General features: G+C 50.4%; 1 protein-coding gene across 2 annotated transcripts in view; it reads left to right on the top strand.

Annotated features, from left to right (window-relative positions):
- Positions 1 to 25,450, top strand: part of LOC105491408 (RAN binding protein 10) — an 86,850-nt gene that overhangs the window by 43,587 nt on the left and 17,813 nt on the right. Inside the window, exon 4 of one of the 2 annotated variants that reach the window (XM_011757787.3) lies at positions 24,611 to 24,778. In XM_011757787.3, coding sequence (XP_011756089.1) covers positions 24,611 to 24,778 — 168 coding nt within the window. The other variant, XM_024795961.2, reaches the window with a different exon arrangement.

Genomic DNA, 25,450 nt, shown 5'->3' with positions numbered 1-25,450 from the left:
TTTATTTAGACGGAATATCACTCTGCTCCCCAGGCTGGAATGCAGTAGCGCTATCTCGGCTCACTGCAAGCACCGCCTCCCAAGTTCACGCCATTCTCCTGCCTCAGCCTCCTGAGTAGCTGAGACTATAGGCGCCCGCCACCACACCCGGCTACTTTTTGTATTTTTAGGAGAGATGGGGTTTCACTGTGTTAGCCAGGATGGGCTCGATCTCCTGACATCATGATCTGACCGCCTCGGCCTCCCAAAGTGCTGGGACTACAGGCGTGAGCCACTGTACCTGGCCCAGACTAATTTATTTATTTATTTATTTTTGAGACAGAGTTTCACTCTTGCTGCCCAAGCTGAAGTGCAATGGCACAATCTCAGCTCACTGCAACCTCCGCCTCCCAGGTTCAAGCGGTTCTCCGCCTCCTCAGCCTCCCAAGTAGCTGGGATTACAGGCATGCGCCACCACACCCAGCTAATTTTGTATTTTTTGTAGAGACAGGATTTCTCCATGTTGGTCAGGCTGGTCTGGAACTCCCAACCTCAGGTGATTCACCCGCCTTGGCCTCCCAAAGTGCTGGGATTACAGGTGTGAGCCACTGTGCCCGGCTTATTTTTAAATTTTTAATTGATATGAGGTCTCACTGCATTGCCCAGGCTGGTCTCAAACTCCTGAACTCAAGCAGTCTGCCCACCTTGGCCTTCCAAAGTGCCGGGATTACAGGTGTGAGCTACCATGCTCGGCCTGGTGTTAACTTTAAATGAGATATTTGAGGGTTGATGTATCCTCAGGCTTGCTTGCCGTCACTTGGGACTTCAGTTGCCTGCAGGTCAGTGTTACATTTATCCCCATTTGCCCCAAGGGTCTTTGTGCGCATTCATGAAGTGTGTGCACACTGAGATAAGTGTGGGCGTGTGTAATTGGCATAAACTCTTGCTGCCTATGTAAGTAGTCCATGCATGTGGAGCCATTTTGTATATGTGCACCATGTTTGAACAAACCTCCCTCCTAATTGGATATTTTTATTTGTCCGGAGGAGTTTACTTTTTTTTTTTGATAAAGGGTCTTACTGTGTCACTAAGGGTGTAGTGGAGTGGCACGATCACAGCTCACTGCAGCCTGGACTTCCTGGTTCCCACAATCCCCTTTCCTCAGCCTCCCAAGTAATTGGGACTATAAGTGTGTACCACTACACCTGGCTAGTGAAAAACATTTTTTTTTTGTAAAGGTGGGGTTTCGCTGTGTTGCCCAGGCTGGTCTTGAACTCCTGGGCTCAAGTGATTCTCCTGCCTCAGCCTCCCAAAGTGCTGGGTTTATAGGCATGAGCCACTACACCCACCTAAGTTTGCTGTTTTGACCGGTACTTACACATCTTTGTGCAAAGTCCTTGTTTTTGCTTCTTGTACTATTTTTGAGGGGTGTTAATGTTTTAATACAGTTAAGATGTTCAGGTTTATAGCCCTTACATTTTATTGGGCTAGACTATTTTGGGGTTTCATTAGCAACATGCCTGTTTCTTTGATGGGCCTATCAATCAGACTTTTATTAAATGTTCCAAAATGTTCTACTGGCATTTCAATTGATAATGTGTTGCATAAAATCAATGGATTAGTATGGAAAACCTCAATCTTACTGAAAATTTAGTCTTCCGAACCAGAAATGACATATGTCTGTTTATTTTTACATTGCTTTATTTAATTTATAGATAGGATCTCACTTTGTCCCCCAGGTTTGGATACAGTGGCACGATCATAGCTCACTGTGACAGGATTGACAAGCCCTATGGGAGGTGATTCAGCTGGACTTGGTGTCTTCACAGTAGATTATTAGACTGTAAGCTACGAAGTGTGCCTCTAGAGTGTTCCTGATTATTTGTTTTAAGAATGCTTTTATTGGCTGGGCGCGGTGGCTCAAGCCTGTAATCCCAGCACTTTGGGAGGCCGAGTCGGGCGGATCACGAGGTCAGGAGATCAAGACCATCCTGGCTAACACGGTGAAACCCCGTCTCTACTAAAAAAAAATACAAAAAAAAACCTAGCCGGGTGAGGTGGCGGGCGCCTGTAGTCCCAGCTGCTCGGGAGGCTGAGGCAGGAGAATGGCATAAACCCAGGAGGCGGAGCTTGCAGTGAGCTGAGATCCGGCCACTGCACTCCAGCCTGGGCAACAGAGCGAGACTCCGTCTCAAAAAAAAAAAAGAATGCTTTTATTAATAAAATGGCCTGGCAATGGCCATTTTATTATTATTTTTTTCTCTGTTCTGGCTTCTCAGTACAATGGCCATTTTATTTTATTTTATTTTATTTTATTTTATTTATTTATTTTTTTTTGAGACGGAGTCTCACTCTGTCACCCAGGCTGGAGTGCAGTGGCCAGATCTCAGCTCACTGCAAGCTCCGCCTCCCGGGTTCCCGCCATTCTCCTGCCTCAGCCTCCCGAGTAGCTGGGACCACAGGCGCCGCCACCTCGCCCGGCTAATTTTTTGTGTTTTTAGTAGAGACGGGGTTTCGCCGTGTTAGCCAGGATGGTCTCGATCTCCTGACCTTGTGATCCGCCCGTCTCGGCCTCCCAAAGTGCTGGGATTACAGGCTTGAGCCACCGCGCCCGGCCACAATGGCCATTTTAGATGCTGAGTCGCAGTGTGGTTAGGAGCAAGTGGGCAGAACGTGAGTTAAGCGGCCCTTATCTGAGTCAGCCCAAGATAAGAGGTTAACTTAGAAATTCTATCCTTGGCCTGTCCAGCCGCTGCTGTCTGGAAGTACTTAGTCTTTGGCCTTTTATGAGCCCTTGGAAGAGAGGCTTGGGGTGAAGGAGAGGCCCAAGTGTGGAACTAAGCCCCTTTTCTTCTGGGGCCTGATCTGGTTGAGTGTTTGAAACCAACAAGAAATTGATGAGACTGTCCTGAGAGAGCCTCTGCCTCTTTCTCTCTAAAGTGTTTCTTGAATATAGAGGATAATCTCCATCTCCGTGATTTCCTCCTGTATACTGGACTGCTCTTTTCTCTGGTCCTTTTGGGTCTAGTTCCTGATTAAAATTTCCAGTACTTGGTTGGGCGCGGTGGCTCATGCCTGTAATCCCAGCACTTTGCGAGGCCTAGGCGGGAGGATCATTTGGGGTCAGGAGTTTGAGACTAGCCTGGGCAACATGGTAAAACCCTGTCTCTACTAATAAAGTACAAAAAAATTAACCGGGCATGGTGGTGGGCACCTATAGTCTTAGCTACTTGGGAGGCTGAGGCTGGGGAATCACTTGAACCCAGGAGGCAGAGGTTGCAGTGAGCCAAGATGGAGCCACTGCACTCCAGCCTGGGTGGACAGAGTGAGACTCTGTCTCAAATAAATAAATATTAATTAATCAATCAGGTACCTGAGTAAAGTGGGTGTGGGGGTGGTCGGGACAGGACTCATCTTCCTTGAGGGATCCAGAAGACTCATGAGGCCTATGAATGGTGACTGTGCTTTGCCAGACCCTAAGAAAGCAGGGAAGGGGCAGCTGGTGCCCCCGGCAGGAGTATTCAAGCCATTCCACTCATTGTGCCCTGCCCTTGAGCAAATCCCACTTCCAGAAACCTGAGTTCTTTGCTCCAGGTCCAGCAGAGGTGAACCCATTTGCCCCAGACTGGGGTTATTTTCCTGCAAAAACCAGATCCTCATGTTTTCCCCATCTCTGCTGACAGCCACTGTCCACCCTGGCCCCCAGGTGATACTCCTCAGTGTAATCTTATGTCCTCCCTCTCCCTCAGCTGTGGTTCTGCTGCTCCACAGATATCTCTTTAATCTGGCTCCTGTCTCTGTCCCTATTGCCATTGCCTCTCCATTGGCTGTTTCTATGATCTGTGCCACATGCCTCTGCTCTCTGTGTGCACTGTGCCCCTTGCCTGCTTCGGGCCTCTGGCTCCTCTGCCCAGTAGACAGTCTCCTGCTCAGCCTCATCTTCCTGTACCTCTGCCCTCTGCACATGCCACACACCAGCATGGCTATGTGAGGTGCCAAACATGCTGCTGACACTCCCTGCTCTGCCCCTTGGCAGATGTCCTTCTTGCCCGGGGACTGCCCTTCCTCCTTGACCCCCACTCAGTTTTGTCTGACCCCTTTAGCCCTGACCATGTCTTGGATGACACTTGCCACCCTGCCTGGTGTGTGTCTTTCACATTTACCCAGAGTGTCCTCACTGGGTTGTGAGATCCTTGGGACTTCCCCAGAGTGGGCACAGCACCTGGCATCATGCACTTGGGCTGTGGGATGAGTTGTTTCTGCATTTTGCTGTGCTTTGTCTAAGTGTGTTGGACTTCAGCAAATTGCATCAGGCTGTGTCAGTCTGCGGTCTGTCTACAGCTTGAAGCCGTCATTTGGAGCTCAGCCTCACCCCACTGCCCTAATCATTATGGCACTGATTGTGTGTAGGGGCTGTGCTACCACCTTCTACCTGGAGAGATAGAAAAGTGACTGCTCCCTTTTCTGTATGTTAGGACTAAGTGTCATTGAATCTACTCCTGACTCACATTTAGTCATGTGGGGAAACAGACATCAAGGGCTGTGGTCAGCTGGTGGAGCAGAGCATGGTTTCTGGAGCCATACTGCCTGCATTTGCATCCTGGCGGCTGTGTTACCTGGAGTGAGTTAGTGTACTGCTCTGCCTCAGTTTCCCCCTCTGCAAATGAAAGTGATACTAGTATCTAACTCGTATATAGGATGGTTATGAGGGTTAATTCCTGTAACTTGCTTAGACTAGTGCCTGACACAAAAAGGGGTACATAAATATTAGCTATTTTTACTTTTTAGAGATTGGGATCTCACTCTGTTGCCCAGGCTAGAGTGCAGTAGCATGATCATAGCTCCCTTGTAACTTCAAACTCCTGGGCTCAAGTGATTTTCTTGCCTCAGCTTCCCGAGTAGCTGGAACTACAGGCACGCAACCACCACATCTGGCTAATGTGTTTTTTGTTTTTTTTTTTTTTTTTTAGATATGAGGGTCTTGCTATGTTGCCCAGGCTGATCTTGATCTCCTGGCCTCAGGCGTCCTCCTCTGGCCTCCCAAAGTGTTGGGGTTACAGGTGTGAGCCACTATGCCCACCTATATTAGCTATTCTTATTATTGAGAAAAGATGTGTTTTTTTCTACCTGAAGAAGGAAGTACCTATATATTTAAAGTTCTTTTATAAACGTTTATGTATGGCCGGGCATGGTGGCTTATACCTATAATTCTAGCACTGGGAGGCCAAGGCGGGTGGATTACTTGAGGTCAGGAGGTCGATACCAGCCAGGCCAATGTGGTAAAACCCCATCTCTACCAGAGATATAAAAAATTAGCTGGGTGTGGTGGTGCACGCCTGTAGTCCCAGCTACTTAGGAGGCTGAGACAGGAGAATTGCTCGAACCCAGGATGCAGAGGTTGCAGTGAGCCAAGATCGTGCCACTGCATTCTAGCCTGGGTGACAGAGTGAGACTCTGCCTTTCTCAAAAAAAAAAAAAAAAAAAAATAGGCCGGGTGCGGTGGCTCACGCCTATAATCCTAGCACTTTGGGAGGCCGAGGTGGGCGGATCACAAGGTTGGGAGATCGAGACCATCCTGGCTAACATGGTGAAACCCTGTCTCTACTAAAAATGCAAAAAATTCGCCGGGTGTGGTGGCGGGCGCCTGTAGTCCCAGCTACTCAGGAGGCTGAGGCAGGAGAATGGTGTGAACCCAGGAGGTGGAGCTTGCAGTGAGCCGAGATTGCGCCACTGCACTCCAGCCTAGGCGACTGAGTGAGACTCCGTCTCAAAAATAAAATAAAATAAAATAAAAATTAAAAATACATAAATGTTGATGTATTAGAGTGGAGTTAGGTGTCATTGAAACTACCCTTTCTCTCAAGGCTTGGCCTTCTGTGTTTGCATAGGCGTGTTTATTATGGTAGCTGTAGTTGAATTATAGAGAAAGATGGCACAGCAATCAAAGTCAAGATGTTGATGTTTTGAGTGTTTTCTTGTAGGTTGCACTGGCTCAGCAAGGACATCTTTGCCGGTAGGGCTGTCAGAGGCAGAGGGCAGACACCCTGGGGTCTTGCTTGGAACCTGGAGCAGATGATAACAATAAGTGCCTCTCCAGTGAGGCTGTGGTGCTCACACTTTCCTGGGAGCCTATGGGCATGTCTGAGCTTGCATGGTCAGAGGTTTCTGCTGGAAGATGTGGAAGTTTTTTTTTTTTTTTTTTTTTTTTTGAGACGGAGTCTTGCTCTGTCACCCAGGCTGGAGTGCAGTGGCCGGATCTCAGCTCACTGCAAGCTCCGCCTCCCGGGTTTACGCCATTCTCCTGCCTCAGCCTCCCGAGTAGCTGGGACTACAGGCGCCCGCCACCGCGCCCGGCTAGTTTTTTGTATTTTTAGTAGAGACGGGGTTTCACCGTGTTAGCCAGGATGGTCTCGATCTCCTGACCTCGTGATCTGCCTGCCTCGGCCTCCCAAAGTGCTGGGATTACAGGCTTGAGCCACCGCGCCCGGCCGATGTGGAAGTTTTTATGTTCATCTTTCGCAAGGTGTTTTTTGGCCTTCTTTTTTTTTTTTTTTTTTTTTTGAGACAGAGTCTCGCTCTGTCACCCAGGCTGGAGTGCAGTGGCCAGATCTCAGCTCACTGCAAGCTCCGCCTCCCGGGTTCATGCCATTCTCCTGCCTCAGCCTCCCGAGTAGCTGGGACTACAGGCGCCCGCCACCTCGCCCGGCTAGTTTTTTGTATTTTTTTTAGTAGAGACGGGGTTTCACCGGGTTAGCCAGGATGGTCTCGATCTCCTGACCTCGTGATCCGCCTGTCTCGGCCTCCCAAAGTGCTGGGATTACAGGCTTGAGCCACCACGCTTGGCCTTTTGGCCTTCTTAAGTGTGAAACCAAGGAACAGGTGTCACCCCAAAATAAAAATGTCAGAATCCTTGGCTAAATGACTCGGAAGCAGGGCAGGTGAACCTACCTGCAGCCCCACCCTGACGTCGGTGAGCTGGCAGGGAAGGGCAGAGGCTAGGATACTGAATTGGGGAAGCAAGAAGACAAAGTCTGTAAGAAGACTAAAGTACTTTAAGGGAGTAGGAGAAGACAAATCTTGCTTCTGTGTCTTGTGCCTCAGCCAGAGCCAGGGAGACTCAGGCTGTATTGATAGGAGGCCCAGCTGCATCAGAACTGGGTAGTTGATAATTTCCTCTTTGCCGTTTCTGTAGCTCAGGCAGCTGTTCCCTTGGTGTGGCATATATTACCTTAGTTACTACAATGCTTCAGAGCAGCATCAGGCCCTTTGAAGCATACTTTCCTTGACTATAACTGTTGGAAAAGGAATAGCTGGAAGAACTACAGCAGGGATTGGGGATAGGAGACATACCTCCTGAAACAGGTGGTGCCCGGCAACCAGGCCCTGGCCTTTGCAGGAGGAGGGATAGGGGCTGTCTGCTTTACTACCACAGGATGGTCCTGATCAAGTGAGCATCTTTCCTTCCCCTAGAACTTACCTTACCAGGCTTGCTGTGAGTGAGCTGTTAGAGTCATAGGCCCAGCAGGAAGCTGCTTCTGCTGGGTAGGACACATTCTGCAAACAGCTGATATTTCACATCTGTGTGTGCCATGGAAGCAGAACCACTGATAGCAGAGATCAGGGCAGAACACCAGGGGTCCGTGCCAGGTTCACAAGGACAGAGGCTAGTCCCTGCCTGAGTGGCAAGCAATGAAAAGAAATAACAAGGTGTTTGATATCGTTCCTCCCTGTCCTCCTAAGAGTACAGCACATCTGGTGAAAGACACCTCTGCTTTTAGCAAATACCAGTAGCAGGTGACTTTATGCAGTGGCTGTCTTAGAGATTATTGGCACGTAGATGGGTTTCTTTTTTTTTTTTTTTTTTTTTTTTTTTTTTTTTTTTGTGAGACGGAGTTTTGCTCTGTTGCCCAGGCTGGAGTGCAGTGGTATGATCTCGGCTCATGGCAAGCTCCACCTCCTGGGTTCATGCCATTCTCCTGCCTCAGCCTCCCGAGTAACTGGGACTACAGGCGCCCGCCACCACGCCCGGCTAAATTTTTGTATTTTTAGTAGAGATGGGGTTTCACTGTGTTAGCCAGGATGGTCTCGATCTCCTGACCTCATGATCCGCCCACCTCAGCCTCCCAAAGTGCTGGGATTACAGGCGTGAACCTCCGCACCCGGCCCCAATATAGGTGGGTTTCTAGTAGTCTGGAAATGCTATTTGTCTATACCTGCCAAATAGGCACTGCTTCTTTGCTGCTCCGTATAGCCTGGGACCCATGTAGTCCCTGCAGTGTCCACCATTAACACCACCTCTCTTTGGAGCATCTTTCACCTTGGGATCTGCAGTACCTCACAGGGGTCTGCCGTGGGGCAGCCAGGTCCCTCTGTGAGGGAAGCCATGTTTCTCCCGAGCTGGGTGAGTTGAGCCATCAGGGCCCACTATGCTTCTGGGTGTCCCTCCTTCTGGGAACAAGTCTCTGCTCCCCTGGCATGATTGGGCACTCTGTCAGCCGGTACCTAACTGAGGCTGGTAGGGGGAAGAAACCAACTGATTGTCACCCTGTAGTTCAAGCCTATAGGGTGCCTCCAGGCAGCCCTGTCTGGAAAAGGGCTCATGGCACAGGAGGGTCTCTGAATTAGCTGGAGCAGCTGTTCAGGACCAGGGCCGTGGGAAGATAGGTTGGGTTTGTGTACCTGGTGCTGCCTTGCCCCTCTCTGCCTTTCTTATTCTGTCATTTCTCCTTCTGAGAGGCCCTTGGCACATGGCCTAGATGGGAGTGAAGGAGTAGATGTCCAAGGCCTTGTAGCTCTGAGCAGCAACAGGTTCTCCAGGGCAGTCCAGAACAGAGGGTGGTTTGGCATTTGAGCCCCAGAGGTACTTAGCTGGTGATTCAAGCTGTGACTAATGGTGTAAGTGCTGCAGGACACTGTGCTCCATGCTGAGAAGCTTGTTTCATGCAAGTTGCTCTCTGCTTCCCTGCCACTCCTGCCCGGGCTGGCAGCACCCTTGGCCCTATGGCCAGCAAGCACTCGTTCCTTTTCTGTGGGCCTCCTCCCTGACCCACAGGAGACCTGTATCACCCCGGCACACCCGGGCTGCTCAGCAGCCTTTTCAAGTGAGGCAGCTCAGCCAGACCTAAAAACTCTTATTCCTGGGCATGGGATTCCTCCTCTATACTGTCCGGTTTTCATCTTCCAAATACCAGCCCCCAGCCTTTCTCACAGAAGTAAACATTCTAAGACTGGATTTTTCAGGGCAAGTTAAGTCCTTTGAAAGAAAAGGTTTCATCGACAGCAGAGGGCCAGTTCTGAAACCTGAGTTTGTCAGTGTCTCAAAACAGAGATTCTCAAGTGTCTTGGGTGAGGCTGAGGCCATATTAGGGTGAAGCAGAGTGGAGACCAGTTCCCATTCAGTCCCCTGCCTTCCTAGTGCCAGCAGAGGATCTGTATCCTGAGACCCTGGGAATGTGGGGATGCCACTCCAGGGATTCCTTTCGGGAAGGGGTTGGCCTTTGCTTAGGACCCAATGATGTACACAGAGCCACAGGCATATGTTACCATAGGTCACCCGTCCAGTGACTTTCCCAGGAGGCTCAAAAGGAGCTTGGGGAAACAAGCAAAAGTCAAACCCAGCCCTAGAAGAGAGACACCTAGCCTGGCGAGCTGATATTGCACCTCAGTTTTGCAGGATACCGCAACACCTTTCCTTAGCCTGGTTCAGTATGGGTTACCGAGCCAGCTTGTCCTGTCGGGACAAGGTGTTGGCAGGTAGCGCTGCCGGATGGGCCAGATGCCATCTGAGCCATGTCCTATCCAGACTCAGCTAGATCCAGCCTGGCCCCCCTAGGCCTCTCCTGGCCATCAGGAATCTACTTCTTCTGGGTGGGGAGGGTGTGATCTGTGCAAGGCCCCCCCCCCCTTTTTTTTTTTTTTTTTTTTTTGAGACAGAGTCTCACTCTGTCCCCCTGGCTGGAGTGCAGTGGCGCGATCTCCGCTCACTGCAAGCTCTGCCTCCCGGGATCATGTCATTCTCCTGCCTCAGCCTCCTGAGTAACTGGGACTACAGGTGCCCGCCACTGCGCCAGTCTAATTTTTTTTTTTGTATTTTTAGTAGAGACGGGGTTTCACCGTGGTCTCGATCTCCTGACCTTGTGATCCGCCCGCCTTGGCCTCCCAAAGTGCTGGAATTACAGGCGTGAGCCACCGCGCCTGGCCGCAAGGCCCCTTTTTCTGCAGGTGCTAGCTGTATTGTTCTTTGCCCTGCCCGTGACTTCAAGCTGACACCTGGGTCCTATCTCAGTGGAGGGCCTAGGTGCCCATGGGAAGGCATGCCCCACTTGGTGTCAGCCCCTGGTATCATCAGCTACCTGTAGAGGTAGCCTTTTTCTCCTGCCCCTTTACCATGGCTTCCATGCTGAGCTACCGTGAAGAGAAGACGCTGCACCCAGGGCACTGCCAGATCTCCTGCCTGCAGTGCCAGAGGCATCGCCTTATGGTTACGTTGGTCCTGGTTCTTGGTTCTAAAAGGAACAGCCATGGGAGTGCTGTGACAGGGGTGTTCTCTGATGCCACCCCACAGCATTTGCTGAATGAAAAAAATCTCTTTTGCTTTCCCATTATCCATTGCTGAGCTGCTCCAGGCCATGGGTCCTGCCAGATTTTTTAAGATAGTTGAGGTTATGGGGATAGCATCTGTCTGCTGGATTTCTGGGGAGTGATGGCTCTGTGTGAGTGACCACCCTTGTGGAGCAGCCCTGCCATGATGTCCTGCAATGTACCTGGGCCCAGCCCCACGCTCAGGAAGCACTCTGGCCAAGCCAGCGCAGCGCTCATCCCTCCACAGCCAGCCTCAAGAGGGACGTTCTGAGAGCCACTGGGCATGGCTGTTGAACCCTGCCTGGTGCTGCAAGGGTTAGATGGCCTCCCCAGGAGGCCAGAAACAAGCAAGAGTGGAGCAGGTCTGGGGCTGCTGCCTGTGGCCACTCATTAGGAGAGGGGCTAGTGACCAGCTCCACCCCTACCCGCTCCCTCAGGGCAGAAGGGAGCAGAACATGTGAAGTGCCCAGAGTCGGCTGCAGAGCCAGGGTTTAAGATGGTGAGGAAAGGGAATCTCCCTGGTGAGTGTCTCTCCTGCGGACTTGTGTCCTATGCACATTCCCTCTTTTTTTTTTTTTTTTGAGATGGAGTTTCACTCTTGGGCCCAGGCTGGAGTGCAATGGTGCAATCTCAGCTCACCGCAACCTCCGCCTCCTAGGTTGAAGCTATTCTCCTGCCTCAGCCTCCTGAATAGCTGGGATTACAGGCATGCTCCACCACGCCCGGCTAATTTTTAAAATATTTTTAGTTAAGACAGGGTTTCTCCATGTTGGTCAGGGTGGTCTCGAACTCCCGACTTGAGGTGATCCGCCCGCCTTGGCCTCCCAAAGTGCTGGGATAACAGGCGTGAGCCGCTGCACATGGCACACATTCTGTTTTAATCTTCCTGCCATCCCCGAGAGAAGTTTAGCTAAGGGAACTTGGGGGCTAAGAAGTGACAGAATTGGGATCCAAGCTCGAGTCTTCTGACCCACAGTGAGTGATGGCTGGGACCCATGTGTTGGGAAGAGATGACTGGCTTGGTGATCAGTGCTCAGGCTAGCTTTTTAGGGGTTGCTTTGTTTTGTTTCGTTTTGTTTTCTGAGACAGAGTCTAACTCTTTTACCCAGCCTGGAGTGCAGTGGTGCAATTTTGGCTCACTGCAACCTCTGCCTCCCAGGTTCAAGCCATTCTCCCGCCTCAGCCTCCCAAGTAGCTGGGATTACAGGCACCCGCCACTACACTTGGCTAGTTGTTACATTTTTAGTAGATGCGGGGTTTCACCATTTTGGCCAGGCTGGTCTTGAACGCCCGCCTTGGCCTCCCAAAGTGCTGGGATTACAGGCGTGAGTCACCGCGCCCGGCCTCAGGTTAGCTTTGTGAGGGAGATGTGTCTGGCCCCTGTGTGCTGGTCAGCTGGGCCAGGACCAGAACCTGGTGGGCAAGCACAGCTCTAGCCACTTCCAGGTTCCAGACTAACATGCTGCTTCTGAGGAAATCTTTCCATTCAGCAGTAGGAGTGTTCTCCATTCCTCGATGCCCTGGGACTGAGGCCTTGGATGTGCCATGGTGGATGGGAGTGGAATGGGTGGGCTGCTGGAACGGTCATGCTGGAGTCCCTGGCACCCTACAGGAGGAGTCTCCCATCTCTAGGGCACTGTCCAGGGATGATACCTGGGAGTGCCAAGGTGATAAACCATTTCTGCAGCCACCCTGGCATTTCTGTGACTGTCTAAGTGATGATGCAGGGGGAAGTGGGTGGTGCCAGAACATCTGCACTGGCCTCCTGGGGTCTCCTGCCTGCTGGTTCAAATGTGGCTTAGTTTATTCTTGTGTCACTGGCATCTCCTAGGTACTTGACATGGCCAGGCATAGACTTTTGTGTATGGGTGCCAGGCTGACTGCCCATCCCTTCTCTCTGGGAGTGACAAGGCTTATTCTCTTTGGAGATAAAAGAATGGTTAGTTGGGTGGTCCTCTCTGCCAGAGTGTTGTCCCCATCATGTGGCCCCAGCCATCCTTCTGACCCAGAGCCAGCCAGATGTGACTCCCTGAGGGCCTGACCCAGGTAGCCATGTCCGCTTGTTTTTTTTGTTTTTTTGTTTTTTTTGAGGCAGTCTTGCTCTGTCACCTGGGCTGGAGTGTGCAGTGGCGCCATCTTAGCTCACTGCAACCTCCGCCTCCCAAGTTCAAGCAGTTCTCCTGCCTCAGCCTCCTGAGCAGCTGGGATTACAGGCATGTACCACAATGCCCGGCTACTTTTTGTATTTTTAGTAGAGAAGGGGTTTTGCCATGTTGGCCAGGCTGGTCTTGAACTCCTGACCTCTGGTGATCCACCCACCTTGGCCTCCCAAGTGCTGAGGTGTGAGCCACCACGCCCAGCCCACTTGTTCTTTTCTGGCCCTCACATCCCAGTGCCCTCTGAGACAGCCATCTCTGGCCTCATGGTATGGGTGACAACTCTCACTTCTAGGCACATCTCCAGCCTCTCACTAGACCCACCCAGGGAGGGGTGGCGTGTTTAGAAAGTTGCTGACTTTGGCTTCAGGACAGGAGTGGGAAAAGGGTTGTCCGGTTCTGAAGCACAAGGTGGTGGGGCTGGAGGGGCTGCTCACCCAGGCATAGTTGCTGGACTCCTCTTAATGGGAAGGGCAGCGCCCTAGGCATGGTGCTGGGTGGTTGGCTCAGGAAGGAGGAGGTAACTTCACCATCACAAATACCAGCTTGGTGCTCCCCTGGGTGTCCCTCAGAGGAGGGGAGAAGTGTTGTCTACATGACCACAGGCCTCCACTCAGCCTCTTAGTGCCTCAGTTTCCTCTGTCCTCTGATGGGATTTATCATACCTGCCAGTGGGTTGGAGTCTTAGAATGTTTCCTACACGTAGACATCCAGGGCCCTTTGACAACCATGCCTAGTCCCTTTCCTCTCATTTTGTAGAGAAGGGAACCAAAGTCTGAGGTCTAAGGATGAGTGACTGGCCAGGGCCTGTCACAAGAAGGACAGTGCTATGGCCAGAACCAGACAGCAGAAGCGCTTCAGCCCCACTGGCTGTCCTGGCACCCAGGGCCATAGTCTGTTTCTAACAGAGGCCAGTTTGCCTGTGTGAGGATCCTAGCCTGAGGCTGACAGCAGACTCACTGCAAAATGTGGGGCCGGGGCTAAGCCCTGGCCTTGTGGTTTCCAGTTTCTCAAGACGGCAGTGTCGTGCCAGTTCCTCTCCACTGTACAACTTCCCAAGGCCTGGGGAATGGGTTCACAGCGGGGCGGATGACTGAATCCATCATCTCAGCTTCTTTGGGCTTCTGGTGCCTTTGTTGCATGTTTGTCCTGTCCTTTCTAGCCCTTAGCTAGCCTGAATCTTTCTCACAAAGGAAAAACAGAAAACCATTGTATGTATCAGGACAACACAAGAGGAAGATCCTCCAGTGACTTCACTCAAAGTTTTCTGTCCACACCACTGTTTGTTTAATGAGCATTTCCCCATCACAGTCTTTCCGCATCTGGGAAGGAGCCACAAAGTCCCTGGACCTGCCACCATCTTACCTGCCTTGTTCAGCTGCTGGCTACGTGGATGTCTAATAAGACATCTCAAGCTTAGCATTTCCGAAGGGCCTGTTCCTTCCGCCCATCTTCCTTGTCTCTTGATAAGTGGTGCCACCATGTACACGTTTGCTTAGGCCAGAAACCTGGGTGCCATCCTTTTATCCTCTCACATTAGCTGCACCCACACCTGGCGAGTCCTGCCCACTCTGCTCTGAGTTTTCCTAAGTCTCGCTCAGCTTCAGCCCCACTGCATGCTTTTCTGTTTCTCAGACATGCTGAGTTCATACCCTTTACCCCGAAGGTTTTTCCTTCTGTTTCTCTTGTCCAGCAGACCTCTGCTCAGGAGTCACCCTCTCAGCAGGAACTCAATGGACTGCCCCATTCCAATCAGTCCTCATCTCCCCCCACCCACACTGCTAGCCCATCATCTGACTTTGCATTTTCTTTTCTTTTATAGATAGAGTCTTTGTTGCCCAGGCTGGAGTGCACTAGCATGATTATAGCTCACTGCCACTTCAAACTCCTGGGTTCAAGAGATCCTCCCTCCTCAGCAGTACTACAGGTGCGCACCACAGCGCCTGGCTAATTTTTTTATTTTTTGTAGAGATGGGGTGTCGCCATGTTGTCCAGGATAGTCTCGAACTCCTGGGCTCAAGCGATCCCCTTTCCTTGGCCTCCCAAAGTGCTGGGGTTGCAGGCATGAGCTGCTGCACACAGCCTTTTTTTTTTTTTCTTTTAGGATGAGATATCTCTCTGTTGCCCAGGCTAGAGTACAGTGGCATGATCCAATCTTCCCAACTTAGCCTCCTGTGTAGCTGGGACCACAAGTACGCACCGCCACACCCAGCTAGTTTTTGTAATTTTTTGTCGATATGGGGGGGTCTCACCATGTTTCCCAGGCTGGTCTCGAACACCTGGACTGAAGCAGTCCTCCTGCCTTGGCCTCCCAAAATGCTGGGATTATAGGCATGAGCCACTGCACCCAGCCCAGCCTTGTTTTCTTTAGAGCATACTTGATCTACCAGGTGTTTCTTGTTTTCCTGTTTGTTTACTTACATTTTCCCTGTCTTTATTCCTTTCACACTTCCTACTCCCACTTTGCAAACTCCCTGGGGCAGGCCTTTGTTAGTTATTTGGTGGCGAGCAGATAGTGCTTGTCCTTTCCAGAGGATGTGAAGGCAACACGGTGGCCATAAACCGTGCTGCTGCAGCAGCCAGTGATACTAAATGAGGTATGCCACATTCTGTTTTTAACTTCAGACTGCCTTTTGCACACGTACTTTGTGTGTGTGTGTGTGTGTATACATACATGTATTTATGGTATATACCTTATATACACACACAGACACTGTGTCTGGAAAAAAATATTGGTAGCTTCAGTTGAAGATACATTACAGCTCTGTAATGGCAGACCCCTGACCAGAATAGGTTCAGATTTCCTGTTGCTACTGTAACAACAATGGTGGCTTGAAATAATCATTTTACAGTTCTGGAGAACAGAAATTCTAAAGTCCAGATGTTGGCAGGGCTGAGTTCTCTCTGGAGGCCCTAGGGGAGAATTCATTCCTTGCCTTTTCTAGCTTCTGGCGGCCTCCTGTGTTCCTTGACTCATGGCCTCTTCTTCCATCTTCAAAGCCAGCAGTGAGGCATCTTCCATTTCATAAAGACCCCTGTGATTGCATTGGCCCACCTGATAATCCACTGTCATCCCCTACTTCAAGGGCTTTAACTTAATCATTCTGCAACATCCTTTTTACTATGAAAGGTGACATAGTCACAGGTTCTGGGGATTAGACCGTGGACATCTTTGGGGTGGGGGTCTTATCTGGCCTATAACAGGTACTGTGTATTTTTGCCCTCTGGGAAAATCTATAAAAATTGATAAATCATTTGGGAATTGGAAAAGCAGAAAACTTATCTCTTTTTTGGCCAAACTGAGGTGATGGTGAATCCTGAATTGACTCTAATTTTTTTTTTAATTGAGCTCTTTGGTTTTTTTAAATTTAAAATCCATATTTATAGCCAGAGTTAAAAATTTTTAAATTTTCTTTTTTTTTTTTTTTCTTTTTGAGATGGAGTGAAGTGGCACAATTTCAGCTCACTGCAACCTCCGCCTCCCAGGTTCAAGCGATTCTCCTGCCTCAGCCTCCTGAGTAGCTGGGATTACAGGAGCGGTGCTAGCATGCCCAGCTAATTTTTGTATTTTCAGTAGAGATGGGGTTTTTCCATGTTGGCCAGGCTGGTCTCAAACACCTGACCTCAGGTGATCTACCCACCTCAGCCTCCCAAAGTACTGGGCTTATAGGTGTGAGCCACTGAGCCTGGCCCCCCTTTTTTTTTTTTTGAGACAATGTCTTGCTCTGTTGCCCAGGCTGGAGTGCATTGGCACAGTCTCAGGTCACTCCAACCTCCGCCTCCCCGGTTCAAGTGATTCTCATGCTTCAGCCTCCCAAGTAGCTGGGACTATAGGCATGTGCTACCACACCCAGCTAACTTTTGTATTTTTAAGTAGAGACGGGATTTCACCATGTTGGCCAGGCTGGTTTCAAACTCCTGGCCACAAGTGATCCGCCCACCTCGTCCTCTCAAAGTGCTGGGATTACAGGCAAAATCTAAAAATTCTGTGCTCGTTTTGTCAAAATAGTTATATAGTTTATTTTTAAAGAAAATTATTTAAAATACTTATTTTAATTTTAGGTCTTTGAAAATTTAAGCATCTGTTGTTTTCATAGTGGTTATTGAACTCCCATACACTGAAACAAAAATATCTCCCAAATATCCTTGAGTCGCTCACTAAGTAGGTTCTTCCTGATGATTTCATGAGCTTTCATAAATCAAATGACCAAATTATTGTTAGGTTTTCTAGGATATCTACTGTTCTAACCTGAGAAAGTGAAAAAAGGAAAGCTTCTAGCTTATGTCTTGGACCTCCTGGACAGTAAAATTTGCATAAAAATCTGTCATACAGGACCATCCTTGTGTGAGAAAGAGGCAGGCTGACAGCTGGGGCTGGTCACTGGTGGTACATGAACACACATATGTGCATGTGCACACACTTGTACCACCTGTCAGACTCCTGACATGCTGGGCACTGGAGGAATTGTCCTGAGATCATTTGGCCCCGTACCAAGGAGCTCATGATCTTGGGGGAAGGGGCATGACAGTCGCGGGAACAGTGACTGGTGATTGAAGAGGTTCAGTAGGCACCAGGCAATGGACCAGGGATATGGGCTGTGTGCAAGGGGAGGACCAAAGGATGTTATGGAAGACTCCAGGAGGCAGAAATTTGAACTGGATCATGATGCCCTGGCAAGAGGGGAGGACAGAGTGGATACTACTAGTTCTTGGACATAGTTCTAAGAGGACCCAGAGGAGCAGCAGGCAACCTTCCTGAAAGACTATTTGGGGAGGGTGGAATGGGCAGTGGCTTTGCTGGATGGTGTGCTCCCATGGCCACATAAGCAGTGGACTTGACTTTAGGGGGCTGTGCAGGTCAGGGAGCATTGAAGAGAGCCCCGTCCTACCTTCTGGCATCCCAGACCCCTGGCAACATCTGTTGTGCTCTGCCAAACACACAGGGTTATGTTTGCTCTCCTAACAGTTGCCACATTGTTGTCAGTTACTGCCTTGCAGTGGGAAATCCCTGTGCTCTATCTGAGGGATGAGGGGCAGCGGGAGGAGGAGGGCTTCTGTGGCTGCTGTAGCCCATGGTTGTGGATCCTGTCAGGGCAAGCTGGTGGGCATGCCTGGGGCCACCACAGTCTGAGCCAGACCTGGAGGCATGATTGTCACTTTGCTCCTCACTGCTGTCCAGCTGGCCGCCCTCATCTATAGCCTGCTATAGACCAGGGGAACAGCTGCCGCCATCAGGAGCCATGGTGCCTCCCGAGTTGATGCCTGAGAAAAGGCCTTGACTGTGATGGCCTCATGAGCCTGCCTCTTGGTGGGGAATGGGCATTGTTCGCCAGAAGAGCTATTTCTCTGAGGTCAAATGATTTGCATACCCACTAGCAACAGAAAGGCCTCTCCCACTGCTGGGCCTGGTGAGCTTAGGAGCTGAGTTGATGCTCAGAGCAGCAATGTGTGCCCTGAGCCAGGCAGTTCCAATGTCTTTGGGGAATTCAGAAAGTGAGAATAGAGTCTGGATCCAGGTAGAGGCTTTGGCCCCTCTAAAGCCAGTCTCAAGCAGTTCTCACACTGGTTTCCTGGTGATGCAGTGGGGAGATGCAGGAGGGACCAGCAGGGCTGAGGTCCTCTACCAGTCTCCGAGAGCCCTTCAGTCTTGGCCTGTTTCCCACTGTGGGTGCTGGAGAATCTTTGTTTAAATAGAGGCTTCCTGGATGAAAAGACATGAAAGCTCAGGGTACACTAGGCTTGGGACGGGTGCTGTGACCAAGGGGACAACTTCCCTTGTGCTCGCTGATTCAAATGCTGAGTTTAGGCTCCAGGGTTTGGGCTGTGTCACCTCTCCAGTCACACTCTCTGCCTCCCTTGTCAGCCCTTGGCCCTGTTATCCTTCTTTTCTCACCCCCACACCTTTGCTTGCTGCCTGCCCACACCCTGTGCCTTGCCCGTCCACATACACACATGTACTGTGAATGTTTGAGCTTTGCCCTGCTTTCTAGCTACTCAGATCCTCTACTCAGAGGAGAGCCTCTACCCACGCCACTTGGGAGGGGAGGGATGTGCTTAAGCATGTTCATATGGTGTGCTGTTCAGGCCCCAAGGAGAAAGCAGGCAGACAGTGGGGAAGCTACCTGGAGGGGTGCCTGGGGAGTAGACCTGCCTGTCAGCCCATCAGCTCCCTAGCCTGTGCAGGTCCTGGGCTTGTCATGGCTCTATGGGTTCCATTTCTCCTCCTTAGCCAGGCAGTCGAGCTCCTCTGCAGCTCCACCGCTCCTGCCCCACCTGTTCTCATGCCTTTGCCTGCACATCCTCCTCCCTTTTTCACTTCCCTCTCCCCTTGCATAAAACCGTGGTGCAGAGGTGGGAGGATCGCTTGAGGCCAGGAGTTTGAGACCAGCCTGGGCAACATAGAAAGACCCTATCTGTACAAATAATAGTAATATATATATTTTTTGCCTTCCTGAGTACCATGCACGTTTTTTTTTAAGACAGAATTTCGCTCTTGTTGCCCAGGCTGGAGTGCAGTGGCATGATGTCAGCTCACTGCAACCTCCACCTTCCCAGATTCAAGCTATTCTCCTGCCTTAGCCTCCCGAGTAGTTGGGATTGCAGGCACCCGCCACCATACCCGGCTAATTTTTTTTGTATTTTTTTACAGACAGGGTTTCACCATATTGGCTAGGTTGGCTTCAAACTCCTGGGCCCAAGCAATCCTCCTGCCTCAGCCTCCCAAAGTGCTGGGATTATAAGCAGGAGCCACTGCGCCCGGCCAGAATAATTAATATTGTTAAGCTATCTATTCTCTCCAAATTGATCTAGAGAGTGAACACAGTCCCAATCACGATCACAGCCCACCTTTGAAAGACATTTTTTTTTTTTTTTTTTTGAGACGGAGTCTTGCTCTGTGCCCCAGGCTGGAGTGCATTCACGCCATTCTCCTGACTCAGCCTCCTGAGTAGCTGGGACTACAGGTGCCCGCCACCACGCCCGGCTAATTTTCTTTTTTGAGACGGAGTCTCGCTCTGTCGCCCAAGCTGGAGTGCAGTGGCCGGATCTCAGCTCACTGCAAGCTCCGCCGCCCGAGTTTACACCATTCTCCTGCCTCAGCCTCCCGAGTAGCTGGGACTACAGGCGCCTGCCACCTCGCCCGGCTAGTTTTTTGTATTTTTTAGTAGAGACGGGGTTTCACCGTGTTAGCCAGGATGGTCTCGATCTCCTGACCTTGTGATCCGCCCGTCTCGGCCTCCCAAAGTGCTGGGATTACAGGCTTGAGCCACCGCGCCCGGCCAATTTTCTTGTATTTTTAGTAGAGACGGGGTTTCACCGTGTTAGCCAGGATGGTCTCAATCTCCTGACCTCGTGATCCGCCTGCCTCGGCCTCCCAAAGTGCTGGGATTACAGGCTTGAGCCACCGCGCCCAGCCTGAAAGGCATTATTAAGAAAGTGAGGGGCCAGGCACGGTGGCTCACACCTGTAATCCCAGCACTTTGGGAGGCCGAGACGGGCGGATCACGAGGTCAGGAGATTGAGACCATCCTGGCTAACATGGTGAAACCCCGTCTCTACTAAAATACAAAAAAATTCGCCGGGCGTGGTGGCGGGCGCCTGTAGTCCCAGCTACTCGGGAGGCTGAGGCAGGAGAATGGCGTGAACCCGGGAGGCGGAGCTTGCAGTGAGCCGAGATCGTGCCACTGCACTCCAGCCTGGGCGACACAGTGAGACTCCGTCTCAAAAAAAAAAAAAAAAAAAGAAAGTGAGGGCTGGGCGCAGTGGCTCACGCCTGTAATCCCAGCCCTTTGGGAGATCCAGACCATCCTGGCTAACACGGTGAAACCCCGTCTCTACTAAAAAATACAAAAACAAAATTAGCCAGGCATGGTGGCGGGCGCCTGTAGTCCCAACTACTTGGGAGACTGAGGTGGGAGAAGGTGTGAACCCAGGAGGCAGAGCTTGCAGTGAGTCGAAATCACGCCACTGCATTCCAGACTGGGCGATAGAGCGAGACTCCGTCTTAAAAAAAAAGTAAAGAAAAATAAAAGAAAATGAGGCTGGATGGCCATGGCTCATGCCTGTAATCCCAACACTTTGGGAGGCCAAGGCACGTGGATCATTTGAGGTCAGGAGTTCGAAACCAGCCTGGCCAACATGGCGAAACCCTGTCTCTACTAAAAATACAAAAATTAGCCTGGTGGTAGTGGCGTGTGCCTGTAATCCCAGCTACTCAGGAGTCTGAGGCAGGAGAATCCCTTGAGCCTGGGAGGCGGAGGTTGTGGTGAGCTGAGATTGGGCTACTGCATTCCAGTCTAGAAGAGAGAGTGAGACCCTTTCTCACCCCCCCCCCAAAAAAAATGATGATAAGCCACAGACTGGAAGAAATACTCACAGAACATAAAAGGACTTGTATCTAAAATATATCAACCTTTACAGTGCAATACAGTAAACAAGTGCAATACAATAAACAATCCAAAAAAAAAATGAGTTAAAAATTTGAATAGACAGTTGAATAGTTTTCCAACAAATAGATGGCAAATGAGTACATTAAAAGATACTCAATATATTTTGTCATAGGGAAAATGTATATTAAAACCACAGTGATATCAAAGCCACTATAGGCCGGGCGCGGTGGCTCAAGCCTGTAATCCCAGCACTTTGGGAGGCCGAGACAGGCGAATCACGAGGTCAGGAGATCGAGACCATCCTGGCTAACATGGTGAAACCCCGTCTCTACTAAAAAATACAAAAAACTAGCCAGGCGAGGTGGCGGGCGCCTGTAGTCCCAGCTGCTCGGGAGGCGGAGGCAGGAGAATGGCGTAAACCCGGGAGGCGGAGCTTGCAGTGAGCTGAGATCTGGCCACTGCACTCCAGCCTGGACGACAGAGCCAGACTCTGTCTCAAAAATAAAATAAAATAAAATAAAACCACTATATATACACTAAAAGGCCAAAATTTAAAAAAACTGAGAATAGTAAATACTGAAGAAGATATGGAACTCATACATTGCTGGTTGGAAAGCAAAATAGCACAGCCACTTTGGAAAACAGTTTGACAGTTTCTTATCAAATTAAACATACACTTATCTTATAACCCAGCAATACCACTTGTAAATATTTATCCAAGAGAAATGAAAACATATGTCTGTGCAAATACCTTAAAGCAAATATTTGTTGGCTTTATTCATAATAGCTAAAAATTATAACAACTCAAGTGTCATCAACTGGTGTATAAACAGACAGAAAAACTGGGGTGTATCCATAACATGGAGTACTACTCAGCAATAAAAAGGAATGGAACACTGCTTCTCCTAACAACATGGATGGATTGCAGATGCATTGTGCTAAGTGTAAGAAGCCAGGCAAGACACCTCATGTTCTATGATTCCATTTATGTGAAATTCTGGAAAAGGCAAAACCATAGGAACACATCAGATCAGTGTTGCCAGGGACTGGGGATAGATGGAATAAATTGACTCCCAAGAGGCCTGAGGGAACTTTTCTTGGGGAGATAGGGTCTCACTTTGTTGCCCAGGCTGGAGTACACTGGCATGATCACAGCTCACTGCAGCCTTGAACTCCTGGGCTTAAATAATCCTCCCACCTCAGCCTCCTGAGTACCTGGGACTACAGGCAGGCACCAGCACACCTGGCTAATTTATTATTATTATTATTTTTGAGACAGAGTCTTGCTCTATCGCCCAGGCTGGAGTGCAGTGGCACGATCTCATCTCACCACAACCTCTGCCTCCTGGGTTCAAGCGATTCTCCTGCCTCAGCCTCCCAAGTAGCTGGGATTATAGGTGTGCCCCACCACGCCCGACTAATTTTGTATTTTTAGTAGAGACGGGGTTTCTCCATGTTGGTCAGGCTGGTCTTGAACTCCCGACCTCAGGTGATCCACCCGCCACGGCCTCCCAAAGTATAGGGATTACAGGTGTGAGCCACTGCCCCTGGACTATTTTTAAAATTTTTTATACAGATGAGGTCCCACTATGTTGTCCCAGGCTGATCTTGACCAAGCTCAGCTTTAGTGATGGAAATGTTCTGTGTCTTGATTGTGTCTTGATTGTGGTGGTGGTAATTCAACTGTATACATTTGTTAAAACTCATTTGAATTGTACAGTTTAAAAGAGAGAATTGGCCGGGCACGGTGGCTCAAGCCTGTAATCCCAGCACTTTGGGAGGCCGAGACGGGTGGATCACGAGGTCAGGAGATCGAGACCATCCTGGCTAATATGGTGAAACCCCATCTCTACTAAAAAATACAAAAAACTGGCCGGGCGCGGTGGCTCAAGCCTGTAATCCCAGCACTTTGGGAGGCCGAGGCGGGCGGATCACAAGGTCAGGAGATCGAGACCACAGTGAAACCCCGTCTCTACTAAAAATACAAAAAATTAGCCGGGCGCGGTGGCGGGCGCCTGTAGTCCCAGCTACTCAGGAGGCTGAGGCAGGAGAATGGCGGGAACCCGGGAGGCGGAGCTTGCAGTGAGCCGAGATCGCGCCACTGCACTCCAGCCTGGGCAACAGCGTGAGACTCCGTCTCAAAAAAAAAAAAAAAAAAAAAAAATACAAAAAACTAGCTGGGCGAGGTGGCGGGCGCCTGTAGTCCCAGCTACACAGGAGGCTGAGGCAGGAGAATGGCGTGAACCCGGGAGGCGGAGCTTGCAGTGAGCTGAGATCCGGCCACTGCACTCCAGCCCGGGTGACAGAGCAAGACTCCGTCTCAAAAAAATAAATAAATAAATAAATAAAAGGGAGAATTGGCTGGGTATGGTGGCTCATGTCTGTAATCTTAGCACTTTGGGATGCCGAGACTGGAGGATCACCTGAGGTCAGGAGTTTGAGACTAGCCTGGCCAACATGTTGAAACACCGTCTCTACTAAAAATACAAAAATTAGCTAGGCACCTGTAATCCCAGTTACTCCAGAGGCCAAGGCAAGAGAATCCCTTGAAACTGGGAGGCGGAGGTTGCAGTGAGCCAAGATCACACTACTGCACTCCAGCCTGGGTGACAGAGGGAGACTCTGTGTCAAAAAATAAATAAATAAAAGAGAGAATCTTACTATGTGTAAACTAATTCTCAATATAAAATACATTTTAGGTCGGGTGCGGTGGCTCACGCCTGTAATCCTAGCACTTTGGTAGGCCAAGGCAGGTGGATCACAAGTTCAGGAGATCAAGACCATCCTGGCTAACAGGGTGAAACCCCGTCTCTACTAAAAATACAAAAAAATTAGTTGGGCGTTGGCCAGGCGCGGTGGCTCACTCCTGTAATCCCAGCACTTTGGGAGGCCGAGGCAGGTGGATCACGAGGTCAGGAAATCGAGACCATCCTGGCTAACATGGTGAAACCCCATCTCTACTAAAAATAAAAAAAAAATTAGCCAGGTATTGTGGTGGGTCCCTGTAGTCCCAGCTACTCCAGAGGCTGAGGCAGGAGAATGGCATGAACCTGGGAGGCAGAGCTTGCAGTGAGCCGAGGTCGCGCCACGGCACTCCAGCCTGGGCGACAGAGTGAGACTCCATCTCAAAACAAACAGACAAACAAAAAACCATTTTTAACAACCTGCCAGGTACACTTCCAAGGTCACTTCTAGCTCTCGCTCCTTCACAAGGCTTCCCCTGACCACCTCCTTGTTGTGCCACCCTCTCGTGTGTTCTTTCCGGGTCACTGATCCTGTTAACCACAGCATGGGATCATTCCTCTGTGGGGCTGCATCAGCTACTTGGGCGGTCACCTGCTGGACTCACAGCCAGACTCTGTCTACTGGTGGCTCTGTTAGAAGCCAAGAGTGCTGACAGAGGTGGGGCAGGCTGAGGAGAGGCTGAGAGACCTGGGTGGGCTTCTGTGACTGTCTTGTTCCTCCCTCAAGTACCTACTCAGTTATTGCTGCTCTCTTCCCCCACAGGTTGGGACAAACATTCCTATGGTTACCATGGTGACGATGGGCATTCCTTCTGCTCCTCGGGGACTGGCCAGCCCTATGGTCCCACATTCACCACAGGAGACGTGATCGGCTGCTGCGTCAACCTCATCAATGGCACCTGCTTCTACACCAAGAATGGCCACAGCCTTGGTGTGTGCATGAGGGACCTTGGAGGCTCTGCTCTGTGGAGCCACTTTGGTTGGTGAGAGGCTCAGGGGCAAGTGCTCAAAGCAGTGTCGCCTCTGCTGAGCTCTGGGGTACCGCACCATTGCCAGGCATTGGAGCCCTTTCAGGTGAATAGAGGGTAGCAGGGGCACGCCTTTGTTCATCCAGCCGGTCAGCTGCATTTATCCAGCCCGGGGAGGATGCTGAGAGTGCAGTAGTATCCTGGTCGTGATCTTGGCTTTGGTGGCACTTGATGGAGCAAGGTTTGGCATCTGATGAGAAGTTTGGGGAACCCTCGCATAGGTTGTGTGATGATGGTTTGCGTGCCTGTGACTTGGCCCAGACTTTGGTGCTGGTTGCTGTGGAGCAGCAGTGAGGGTGGCACTAGTCCAAGAGGTAAACAGGCTGGAGTCAGATAGGGCCAGACCTCTGGTCTGTTCTTGGTGAATGGGCAGCAGCTGGGGCAGTTACATTGAAAAAGGCTTCTGGTGAAACCATGAAGGATGGACCAGAGTAAAGACCAGGGGAAGAGGCAGATAGCCTGAGGTAAGGCAGTAGTGATGAATACAGGACAAAGGCCCAGGTGTGGCCTTGCGGGGCTTGGTGACAGATGGGGTTCACTTGCAAGAAGGCAAGGTGGGAAAATGGCTGGATTGG

The sequence above is a fragment of the Macaca nemestrina genome, chromosome 18, assembly GCF_043159975.1.
Source record: "Macaca nemestrina isolate mMacNem1 chromosome 18, mMacNem.hap1, whole genome shotgun sequence".
Taxonomy (NCBI): domain Eukaryota; kingdom Metazoa; phylum Chordata; class Mammalia; order Primates; family Cercopithecidae; genus Macaca; species Macaca nemestrina.
This window is presented reverse-complemented; position numbering and strand designations above follow the sequence as displayed.